This window comes from Haliotis rufescens, unplaced genomic scaffold, assembly GCF_023055435.1.
Source record: "Haliotis rufescens isolate VD_foot unplaced genomic scaffold, xgHalRufe1.0.p SCAF_4, whole genome shotgun sequence".
NCBI classification, from domain to species: Eukaryota; Metazoa; Mollusca; class Gastropoda; order Lepetellida; family Haliotidae; genus Haliotis; species Haliotis rufescens.
The window spans coordinates 9,703,807-9,717,004 of NW_025964112.1; the positions used below are offsets into that span (position 1 = coordinate 9,703,807).

The 13,198-nt window shown below is 40.7% G+C and overlaps 1 protein-coding gene across 8 annotated transcripts in view; it reads right to left on the minus strand.

Annotated features, from left to right (window-relative positions):
- Positions 1–5,165, minus strand: part of LOC124129083 (protocadherin Fat 4-like) — a 61,275-nt gene extending 56,110 nt beyond the window's left edge. For 3 of the 8 annotated variants that reach the window (XM_048381794.1, XM_048381792.1, XM_048381791.1), the window contains exons 1-5: positions 5,029–5,162; positions 2,091–2,833; positions 1,904–1,972; positions 528–1,774; positions 226–333 (exon numbers count right to left, since the gene is read on the minus strand). In XM_048381794.1, the coding sequence (XP_048237751.1) occupies positions 226–333; positions 528–1,774; positions 1,904–1,972; positions 2,091–2,343 (1,677 nt within the window). In that variant the 5' untranslated portion in view covers positions 2,344–2,833; positions 5,029–5,162. Of the gene's footprint in view, positions 1–225; positions 334–527; positions 1,775–1,903; positions 1,973–2,090; positions 2,834–5,028 lie in introns of all 8 variants that reach the window. The other 5 variants (XM_048381795.1, XR_007218061.1, XM_048381793.1 and 2 more) reach the window with 5 other exon arrangements.
- Between the last annotated feature and the right edge of the window lie 8,033 nt (positions 5,166–13,198).

Here is a 13,198-nt window from a genome sequence, read left to right on the forward strand (position 1 = left end):
AACTACTTTTCATTTGAGCGTCCGAAATCAGTTCATTAATTATGAACTTTCACCAAACATATCTACAAACATAAGTATGGGTCATGACTGTTAAGATATATAGTTATGAAATATGCATGTAACCGAACACTAAACACATATCTTTCAGATAGTATGTACCGCGGCCGGTCGTTGTTGTAAATCCTAATACACACATACATTCAGCTTACTATTACTGCTACTCACCACAGGGGAGCACTGGTCGCCACTATCCAGGTAAGCCTGAATGGTGAATGCAGTATACGCCTGGTCGTCGTTCTCTCGGTCTAGGCCAATAGTTGTTGTGACGTTCCCCTTGATAGATTAGAGAGAGATTATTTTAATATGTATTTTAAACACTGACTCAGCTATACGGATATTACAAGGGTAATAATTCTGTCGATTATACTTGAAGCCACATACAAGAATAAAGTAACAAATATTTAATCATGCATATATTTTAGTGGACAAGATTGGAGGACAACACTGGTGCATGCCGTGGTACTTACAGACGTAGAATTTAGGCTGAAGAATCTGTCAGCCTGAGGATTTGGAAATTTGTAGCCGGTATAGTTTGACACTGCTACATTGGCCACAAATGCTCCGGTACTGTTTTCACTGACTCTGCCATGGAATGTCTTGTTGAGGTTGACTGCATTAATGGTGTAGGAGATGAGATAGACAGTGATGTTGGCTTCCTCAGAGTAAGATACGCCATCATAAGCCTTGACCCGGAGGGGGATCTCGGAAGGGAAACGGCCTCTTGTTAAATCCACTTTTGATGTCAAAACACCATCGTCGTTTATGCTGAAGTCGTCTTTATTTCTGCCTTCCAGACTAAATGTTGTCTGCCCAACTGTATCTCCATCAGTAACATCAACAACGCCGACTACACTATTCCCCTTAGATCCAGCAAGCAGCGAAAATACGTAAACTGCTTTTTTAAATTTGGGGCTTTCGTCATTTTGGTCTTCAATGTTTATGTGGACATCTACTGTAGTTGACTTGGTCGTCGTGACAAGATCAAGTTTAAAATGTATACTTGTGATACCAGCATCGTAGTCAATTTCTTCTACCAAACTAATTATCATCAAGTCCTTTGAGAATTTTAGTCTATCTGGGAGCGTGTCATTAATAGCGACCTGGAACTTAGAGCTTGTTATAGTATAGCTCAAGATATTGCCTTTCCAATTTTCTCTTAACGTTGTTGTAAAAGTACTCTTGAATAACAAGATGTAAAAGGTTGCAGTTGTTTCTCTCTGTCCTCCCTTTTTCGCTTTGATACTGAATATATATTCTTTAGCTACTGTGTCGTTATTGGTAAAGTCACTCAAAAATATATCTTGTCCACAAAGAACCTGCCCCGATGTGGTCACATTGAACAGGGCCCTTGCTGTCTGATCTGTGGTCTCCATTTCGAAGTTGCTGTACCCTCCCAAACTACCAATAGTCCTCACGTCAGCTATCAGCGTGCCTTTCCTGGTTCCCTCCACCAACATAACTGTGACGTTTTCTGGTGTGAAAGAGGAGGATGTGATCCTGACGGTCACAACCTGCTGCACAGTGAACTCACCGGAAGTTGCACGTAACGCCACCACAAATGTTTTAGCATTGCTTATTTCCTTGACCAGTGCCACATCAATGTTGCTCGAGTTTCTCCTTAGGTCCAGGATCCTCTCATCAGGATATACTTCGCCTTCTATGGAGAAGTTATTTGTGGGGAATGTACTAAGCCCATCAAAAATGATTGTTCCCACTGAAACAAATATAATAATATCATTCGATAAAACTCTTTTAATAACGAATGGACCACAACGATAACGTAAGAATTGCATTTTTTTAAGTTGTCGGTCAAACACGAGGATTGCTTCGAAGGGCAACTCACCAGTTACTGACGTTCTAGATTGATTTGTGGAGAAGACGTAGTTTGGTGTACTTGACAGAACACTTGGTCCTGAAACACGGAGACTTGAATGAAGATTGTTGACAGTACTATGCATCGTTACCAGGGTAGTAAACGTATTCCTTATTCCATTCTTACAATTATTATGTACACTTTAACTCATATTTACCCAATGAGCATTCTGTAGCTGATATCTGCACGTTCTTGTTAACACAGGCACATCTGCGGCTTCCCGCTGACGTCGTCACACACGAGCTGTTGACGGCCACACATCGCGCGTTGGAGCAGTCCTCGTCCAGAGAGGCATCTGTCATGGGGCCACACGTTGGTGGCGTTGGAGTGGTTGTTGCTAAATGTAAATAGTTCACTACAATATCAGGCGTGGGTGTGAAAGGATATTCCTTATGACTTTTATATTGCATATTAGTCGATGATAAATAACGATAAAGCACCCCGATCTGTTTTAGTAAAAGTCATAAGGCAAGTCCTTTCATTTGCCAGCTCCACTAAGTGAATTGCTTCATATATTTGTAACGTTTACCCTACAGTTTTGATGACAAGTCCGGACATCATGACACATTCATCCCCTTGCACACCTCACTCCCGATTCACACAAAGCGTAAATACTTACCACAAAAAGCATGTTAGTTCCAGTAATTCGCTTATACTTACCTCATCCTTAGACGACGTGCTCAAGAAGTGCAAATGAGAAAAAGCACAGAAGAAAGAGCAATGCATTGGTTAAGTTAAATATTTGATATCAGATTACCATAGGATAATGTTACAAGCAATCTTGGAAAATTGAAATAGGTCTTTTTTTTAGCTTGAACAAAAAGTATTTATCATTTATATACATAAGTTAACACAATACCGACATTGGCAAGTTCTATCCACCAGTGTTTTCTTCATATCCTAAAACGAAAACAGAACAACAGTACAAATGTTATGCGTTACTTTACTACCTCCCACCAAGTCAACGTCGTGTGTGTGTGTGTGCGTGCGTGTGTGTGTGTGTGTGTGTGTGTGTGTGTGTGTGTGTGCGTGCGTGCGTGCGTGCGTGCGTGCGTGCGTGCGTGCGTGCGTGCGTGCGTGCGTGCGTGCGTGCGTGCGTGCGTGCGTGCGTGCGTGCGTGCGTGCGTGTGTGTGTGTGTGTGTGTTTCCTAGCCAATCAGTCAGGGTGAGAAAAGGTACGGTAACCTTTTTGAGCGTCTTTTGGTAAAGCGGGGTCGAGGATCGAACCACCGACCATCGGCTCTCCGGGATGTCATATACTTGTAATCAATCTGTTCATGTCCGGATTTAGATGATTATATTAACTCAAAGTGAGCATTAAAAATTACTATACATCGTTTGATTCATAGCAAATTTAGATTTTGCCTTAGTCCGTGCTTGGAGACCTGAGGATATGGACTATCCGAACATTGACATATCAGATAAAGTATGTGGATAATCGGTTTAATTAGTTTCAATAATCAATGTACTAGCTCTATTGGACTTCCAGTGGATATTATTTGTGTCTGCAAAATGTATCTGGGAAAATTCGGTTTAGCAGCATAGTCAGTCCATACTTATGATAGACAGCAACCACAATACCTGGAACCTATCATGTCCAGGATATAACTATTGCGTTGCCTCCAGGATTTTTTGTTTGTTTGTTGTTTAACGCAACAGGAAACATATTAACTGCATCTACATATATTCAAACACAATGACCACATAACATGATAACCCTACCTGAATACAGCTGTGTGGCGTTAGGCAACACACACTAAATGTTTTATACAACGTGTGGTAGTGGTCGGCACTACTGGTTTCTTTTAAATTACATAATTACATAAGAACCCCTGCACTTGTACACAGAAGAGACGTAGTTCAAAATTAACATGTCGTTTTCAGTCTCAACAAAAGCAGTAAATGGGCTTTCGTGTTACGTGATTACCTTTAACAGTATGTTCTATGTAAGTTGCGTTATTCTATCCAAATGAATTTCCTAAAGCTTTCGCTGCTGTCAAGCATATCCGTTTATAATAATCATATTGTGTGTCAAACTAGGCAACACATATATCTAGAGCCAGTGTGCAATAAGCTTGACTAATTCTTTAGAACAGCAATATACTTCCTTGTTGATTTGTTTACCGTCACATGGCAGGAGTACTGCTGTGTGGTGTTATGCTACAAACATATACATTCTTTTTGCAGATTGAGTGGTGGGTGCTACCGGTAGGGCAGGGCTTGTTTTTTCTTTTCGCGAACACCTGGTGTCATCGCTGATTGTCAGTGATCCATGCATATACTTTTCACCACTATTTTGCCTTTTACGCTAAATAGATTCTGTTTCGCCGGATAATGGAGGATGGCAATACCAAGAGCAACCATACGTCAGTTGCCATCAAGGTGTCGTGCATGTTTTGTCCAACATGGTGGGAACACCAGATATTGATATACTCGCCCGAAATCAATTTTACAGACATTTATCATTACACCTTCATCAGTTTCCATAATACCATAACAAGTTTCGTCTTTAGGCTAAGTTCAGTTGGTACCTGTGTCTAATCTACATGCACATAGACCGTTCTGTTGCAACAATTAACATGGAGAAAATGAACAAAGTATACAAATATTTCATCACTTTAAATGACACATATTAAGAACGGGAAATTGTGAAATAAGGGAATACTTTACAAATTTACAAATAGTTTTCATAAACTGTATCTTTTGAATATGTGTATGTAAAGGAATACATCCCAAATACAAGAATTCTTTTTTGTAACAGACGACTAATGTCAGGAGGACATTTTCGTTGTTGCTGCACATTATATATTAATATGTTCCGATTACACTCTCACTACAGGGAGTAGCAGAACTTCGTCAATGTGTCTAAAACCGCAAATCAGTGTGACTGATGTTTATCCAACTTGCGCTTTGGGATAAGACGAAAATCACGAATATCCAACTGTTATATCAACAGCGAGTGTTAAATGATCATCTGTTTCTCCACGTATGAAAACAGGTATCTATAGACATCCCTTTGTCTAAAACATGATGGCCATATATATTTATCTATGGCAATGGAAAATAAAGAAGTAACAATGTTTGTATGAACATACCATTCTGGGGCGCACCATCAGTAACTTGGGTCCCTTCGTCTCTCCCGATGTTTCACACGAAGTTTATATGCACCTGATCCAGTCAACGAGTGCTGCGCGGGGAGAGGGCTTCAGCTTTTGTATAGCTACAACGAGGAAGTAAATCTCATAGCTCACGTGTCTCTCCATATAAGGGATGGCTTTGGTCATGTATTGGGATATACAAACGTACACAGAGTAAATTATAGTTTTATGCTTTCAGGGACAGCTTTAACGCCTACCGAGGTCGGTGTCCATGCAAGCTGCCGCAAAGCATGGGTAAGGCTAAATTGCCGGGTGTTGAACAGCTACAGGCTTTTAGTCCTTTCAACCCTACTTGCCTGTCTGTATATGAGTGTAGGGGGGATAACGTCCAGATAACGTCTATGGTATCCAGTTGACTGTTCCTGAGAATAGCTGAACAAGCTCGTTGAACGATTCAGCTAAGATTTCAAACGTGTAACACTGTACACGGTCAGCAAAGTTGGCCTAAGTGGTCCAAACTACATATGTCATATGTTATATTCGGAGATATGGAAGTCAGTATTAATTAATTTTGCTTGTGTTAACGAAGTGTCACGAAAGTACTTCCTGGTGATGTTTTTTTCCGTCTACATAATATACTGTTCCAGACTAAATGAAGAGAACATCCCTGTTTTATGATTAGATCACACAATTCGTGTTGGCGAGATGTTGTTACATTATTTACGTTGACAACACTATACAACATAAAGTTGAAAGCCTGCTGTGTATAACATGGCTATTACCAATGAGTATATAATTCTGATTCCACCATGAATGAATTCATTTTCAGATCACGACGAACGAAACGAGTGATTTGCTTAAATGCGATTATTGGTGATAGGTAATTCAATTCGGCAACCTAATAAAACATTAGATTCAACCCATGATACTTATTCATCTCTTCTCTTCATTCAGAATGGCATCACTGTATAATACCTGGTTAAACAGAAAAGTGCAGAATGGCATCACTGTGCAATACCTCGTTAGACAGAACAGTACAGAATGGCATCACTGTATAATACCTGGTTAAACAGAAGAGTGCAGAATGGCATCACTGTATAATACCTGGTTAAACAGAAAAGTGCAGAATGGCATCACTGTGCAATACCTCGTTAGACAAAACAGTACAGAATGGCATCACTGTATAATACCTAGAATTGTATCACTGTGCACTACCTCGTTAGACAAAACAGTACAGAATGGCATCACTGTGCAATACCTCGTTAGACAAAACAGTACAGAATGGCATCACTATGCAATTACTCGTAAGACTCTATACACACGGTAAGACTGCATACTGCATAATTCTACTTGGACTAGCTGGATTACTGAAAAAGGATTTTCATTGTTAATAAGACCCAATATCTTAACGACTAGGGGCCTTCTGTAACACCAGCCAAGGTTTGTTCAATTAATTCAGGATATATGCCTTGGTGTCACTTATCCCGTTTTAGCAAATAGTTTTCAGAAGGACGTTGAATGATTTTCCAGGTTCAGATCAATATTATTTTACGTAATAAAATCAGATGAAATGAATCAACTATGAATGTGGAATGGATCTATTCTACTTTCAATTCGGCGTTCTCTCGCGTGGCATTTTAATAGAGTGCGTTTTTGACCTGCTAACATTTCCTATTACATAAGATAACGGGAAAGTGCGCTTTATGCATCCGTGGGGTGTTATTGAACACAGTTATCCAGTCTTACCAGATTGTTTCATTTGAAGGGCTTTGAATTATTTGCCAGGTTCATGAAGTCAATATTTTTTAGATTGTAACATCTGATCAAATGATTCAACGATCCATATGAATGGATCTACTCTACTGGCCTAATCCTACTTCCATGTCAGAACTGACTTGTTTTTTGTTTGTTTTTTATTCTTGATATGGCCTGCAACAAGGTAACATTTCACCAAACACATAAAGGGAAAATACGCCGATGTCCATTTTCGTTGAAGGTGCAGATGGTGTAACCAGTGCTTATGCCAAACTGAAACATTGTATCAAGGTGTCGGCATCAAAGGCCTGGTCAAGTCGTAGGTTGGTTGGTTTGTTGTTTAACGCCGCACTCAGCAATATTCCAGCTATATGACGGCGGTCTGTAAATAATCGAGTCTGGACCAGACAATCCAGTGAATAATATCATGAGTATCGATCCACGCAATTGGGATCAAATGACATGCATCAACCAAGTCAGCGAGCCTGACCACCCGATCCTGTTAGTCGCCTCTTACGACAAGCATAGTCGCCTTTTACGACAAGCATATCCTGGTCAAGTCATTACAGCATTGTATGGAGGACATCCAGATGAATTTACTAAACATAACACCTTCTCGTCAACATGATGCGCAATACAATTACCTGTCCAGCCCCTTAATCACTGGAACTTACTTTAATTGATCAGCGGTCAATGCTGGTGATGACGTGGATTATTGCTCATGAGACTGATCACAGGATTATCAGCTCAATACCCGATTGTTCACAGGCCGCTGTCGCATGTCAGGCGTAATACTGCGTGCCGCATCAGCAACAAACAAAAACTTACATTTTTATGTAAATTGTGTGAGTGATGATAGAGTAGGACATGCTCACACTTTTCGCAAGCACCTGGTGGCATCACTGATTTTGAGTGATCCATTCATTAATTTCCATCATTAATTTCTGAATGCATTGTAACAAACTTGCAATGACAAAGAATTGTCCTTTTAAACGTTGTCAGTATATTATCGTACCAAGGAAGCGATGAACAGTTGTTCAAGAAGATGTAACCCATAGTCATTATTGGATCATTTAAATTTAATCGTTACTGTTGTTTTTAATGCGGACTGAAATAGTTTAGACTCACAACACTGTGTAACGTTTGTGCTTATCAATTCTGTTCACAATATACGCAGACCTTTCCTCTGACATATATTTCCTCGTGGCTGGGTAAATCCTGTACGATATCTATTCTGTTTTCATTGCATAGAGACATTATTCATCCCTGTTGCAGACACCAAAGGCATGATATGGAGGGCTGTTATTTTACAAAAATAAACATATATTGTCATTTTTTTATTATCAATATCCATCTATATTCTTCCATCCCATTTTGGTAGTGTACACATTCAGTTTTGGGCATAACATCCCGAAACTGCAGTTAAATTATAAAGATACATTGAATATGCGACGTTGATATCCTTTATCGTTTGTTATACCTTTATCAAGTAAACATCTTCCGGGTCCACATGAGCCTGCATACATTATTCCTAGAGGCCCTTTAGTCATGTTTGCTGCATGTGATGGCTTTCGCTTTGTACGAGAAAAAACTTCCTTCCTCCAGCCATGCATGTCGACAGTGTGATAAGTATACGAATGCCGCCTATGAATAAACGAGAACTCACGAGTATTTCGTTCAAGGGCACAGATAAAACCTCATCCAGGTGTAAATATATCAATATAGGTCCCGTGCATTCCACGCTAGTCGCAAGAGCCGATTAAACGGAGCATCTTGACTGTGATGGTATGGAACGTTACTCGAGCAAAACAACTTCCTTGTCTGACCCAAATTCGATAGATAGATGTGGCTGGGATATTGCTTGCTGCGACGTAAAGCAACAATTAATAACTCATTCTTTATATGAGTACAAGCATGCGATCGCCTTTTGTACCGTCTTCTACGAGGGGGCACGGGGGCCCATTCGTCTAAGGCGCCGCGATTCGCTGTGCAGAGTTGCGTTCCTTAGGCACGCCATAAACCTATGATATTGGGTTCAAATCCATGTTTGCCCCGATTATTTTTCTAGGTTTGTCAGCACCATACCCGTGCTCAGGGTTTAACCGAAGTGGTAAACGCCTGAGACCTGCATCATGTCGGCCTTTCCTCCCACATTAACCTGACACGCTGTGATATAACTGGGATACTGTTAAAAGCGGCGCTAAGCCCAACTCACTCACTCACTCTTCTACGAGCAATGTTGATTTGAGAATAAAGAATGTAAATAATTTCAGGTCCAACCCTTTACCCCTGGTAGAGATTAGCAATTGTATAGCTTCTCTACGCATGTGTTATAAAACGCATCAAAAGCGACAACAATAAGGAGATATTGGTCAAGGTCAATCGATACAATGACTACAGTGATATTCTGACCATACAATGGTAGACGTAAAGTGACAATACTTAACTGCCCGGTTTAGTGGAGTATCAAATATTTTTTTCCAATGCCATCTGGATTTGCAAACATTTTTTTTATAACGCCAAATTAAAAAGTGATGCCAGGACAAAGACAATACCGCTCGAGCTCCTAATCACTGGTAGTTATAACTTACTCTCTAAGTCTTTTTGCGATCTGTATCTTGTACAAACACAAAAATATATACATGATATTAGGTAGTCGCTTCTCATTATTTCAGTCAACCTATCTCGCGCGCTGACTTGGTTGATGCATGTCAGCCATCCCTATTGCGTATATCGAAGCTTATGATGTCAATCACTGGATTGTCTGGTTGATTATTTACAGACCCCCGTCATATAGTTTGAATATTGCTGAGTGCGGCGTTAAACAACAAAAAACAAATTCTACTGGGAAATGTTTCGGGATGTCGTGTACTCCGATGCACCCTTTCAAGAACAGAAAATTCTAATTTATCAAAATAAGAATAAACTTTTTTAGTCCATACTAAGTGGATATTCTTTTGACACATTGCCTCTTTCATGTCTTTGAATATCAGTCATATCAACCCTGTTGATGAAATATCAATATACAGCCTTGGAGTTAAACCTCTCCCCGACCCTTGTTAATATCAATGGCCACATGTGCTACCCGTAACACTCATTAATTGGTAGGGCAACCTTGTTCTACATGTGTCCACATAAGCTGTTTAGTTTAAATACAATGAAGGCGACAAACCCTTTCCATATTCACAAAAAAAATATCTGCCAAAAATAAGTGTCGGTTGTACGATCATGAGCATCAAACAGCGACGACACCAGGTGTTCGCGAATAGGCGAGCAAACAACTTCCTCAATGTTAGAACATACTCGTTACGAAGTATCATTATGCAAGATAGAGCTACAACATGCTGTTCCTGACAACACGTGATCCGACAGTCAGCAATGTAAACGCTTTGATAAAGATATCTGCCCATACAAGGAGATTGTATTCTCCTTTATCCAAATTCGATTACATGACTAAACTTTCCTCATAGCAATGTTTGTATGGGTGCTATCAAATGTTGAATCATGTACATACATGAACATGACCGAGAGTGGTCGCTTTGGAAACTAGTTCAGTTGTGTCACAGCGTGTCAGCTACATATGAGAGGAAAGCCAAGTAATGCATGTCATACATGTCAGGGCGAACCCACTAACATAGGTCCTGAAACGCTCGATTGCCAATAAAGGGCAAAAAAGGTTATTAAGCGTCACTGGTTTAAATTTCTCCTGTGAAATACCTTGTAACAAACTTCTACTTAGTACAAACGAGACAGTCAAGTCTGAATGTTACAACATGTAAGTTAAGCTACTGTGCTGTGACAAAACAATATAACGATTTAAAAACATCTCGTGACGCCAAGTTTACTCCCATTGAAGTAATTCTAGTGTAATGGATCCGTATTTGGTATGTTGACTATGTCCTGCAAACAAGGAATCTTAACATGTGTTCTATTTATTGCGTTTCCCACTAATGACTGTGAAGTTATTGCTTGAGAAATGCATACCATGTCAATGTCGCAGTGGGGAAAATGCAACTTGCATGTAATGTAGATACAAAGTATACTGAACCGCAAAAGAAACGTCACCCCAAGTAACATTGCTTGAAAAGTTGTCATTTTTAAAATCTGGGTATTTTTTGTCAAAGTTTCTCAAATCTAACATAACCATGTCCGGAAAAATGAAATTTGATGATTAAAGAAAACAAAGCAGATGACAATAAAACCGGTCGCCCAAACGCATCACGGCAACGGCCATGGTAACCCGATGCACGTGAGTTCCCTGAACATTTAAATACACATGCGTTCCCCCATTTCTTGCCCTAAAAAAATCCACCCAGATCGGATAACATTCATTCACTATTGAACTGCTACCACATGCCAAGATTGACAAGAAATCAGCGACACCAAGCCCTTGGACGATTGCAAGCTGGACAAACCGCCCGGCACGTAGCCAATACATTTCAGGTCCACGTAAGGACCATATACAGGCTCCAGCAACGGTACCAGACCACCAACACTACAGATGACCGACCACGTAGTGGGAGACCAAGGGTCACCACCCGACGTCAGGATCGTCAGACTGTGCGACAGCATCTTCAAGATCGCTTTGTTACTGCTGTGGAAACTGCTCGACAGACCATGGGGACACACTAGCGACACATCAGTGCGTCGACGATTGACGAGCAGACACCTCCACTGTCACAGGCCGCATCGAGGACCCATTCTGATACTACGTCATTGCCGGGAACGTCACCAGCAGTGGAGAAGAGTCCTCTTCTCAGACGAGAGTCGTTACTGTATCTCAACAGCAGATGGCAGAGAGTCTGGCGACGCCGTGGGGAATGTTATTCGGATGCTTGAGTTGTTGAGAGAGATTTGTGGGGTGGTCCGAGCATCATGGTGTGGGATGGAATGGGTCTTGCACAGAGGGTCGGCCCTGTGGTCTTCCAGAACATCGGTCCAGGGAGAGGCAATGGTGTCACAGCAGCTCGCTACATTGATCAAGTTTTGAGACCACACGCCAAACCTTATTTGGCAAGTCGCCGCAACCACGAGTTTCAGCTTGATAACGCCCGTGCCCACACTGCGAGAGCAACAAGAGACTTTCTCCAGCAGAATGGCATCAGAACCATGCAGTGGCTTGCCGTCAGTCCCGATTTAAATCCCATTGGGTACATGTGGGACGAGATTCAAAGACGGCTAACAACTGCAGCTGAACTACGTCAGGCGTTCCTCAGAGTGTGGGCGCAAGTGCCATTGGCCTTCATCAAACGCCTCATCCATTCCATGTATCGACGTTCACGGCAGTCATCAATGCACATGGCGGACACACGAGATACTGACTTGTGATGCCATTTTCTCAGAGACTAGTGTTGTGTTTCACTTTAAGAACATTTGACCCTTTAATTTCAACCTTGATGATCAGTTTTGCCAAGTTTCATCTTTTTAATATGTCTCAAAGAATATTTACAGTGTTTGGACAAATAAGGCATTCATATATCTATCCATAGTGACGTTTCTTTTGCATTTCAGTACATACACTCAGCTCAACTCAATCCCATCGGTCAACAATGGGAGGGATATTCATTGAATCCTGAGTCGCTAGTTTCACCAGTTCAAGTGACTGTCATATTACAGAACATAATCTAGCTGCAGTTGTGCCTCTTGTATATATGTCACTCGATAAAAAACTTGTAATGTCAGTTTTCTTTTAAATACACCTTTTCAAAATCGATGGTCTGGTGCATGAACTACATGTGGAGAGATATGTCTGTATGCGGTTATCAGTGTTATCATGCAGTACCGCTTCAGTACAGGAGCATGTTGGGATTACCTTAACGTAATACAAAATTGATCAAGTGACAGGGCTCTGTGACTTGGCTGTAGTCCAGATTGCATGAATAGTTGTGCGATAACTTACAGGTCGCCATGAAAGAGCTGGAAATAGTATTCATTCACGCAATCTCCTTGAGGCTTGTTTGCCTAAAATCCCATATATCTGTATATTGACACATGAAAGAAAATACTTTTGCCAGATTACCAGTGTACGACTAGAAGTTCACATTGGTGACCTGTTTCAAACTGATACATGGTCGATGTGTATTTTGAATAATACAATTACTGGTAAATTTTCTATTTCATCAAACATAAGTTTTGAAATTACTTCAAACTTGCTTGGTCTAACAACTGTCCTCAGTAGTCACCCTTTGATAGATTTGGAAATAAAAGATGTAAGGGTGACCCAAAGTAATACTCCCTTTGCATCATGTTGTCATAGCGACTGACTTATGACTACCATTGTCTGAAGTGCAGTTTACTCCAAGGGCAAATTACCCTGTAGCCATGTCTCCATAACTTAATTGTCATTACGTTTTAGGCGCTAATCCCCGTTGTTATTCCTCACCAACATTTCATTGTATATTGACTGACAGCC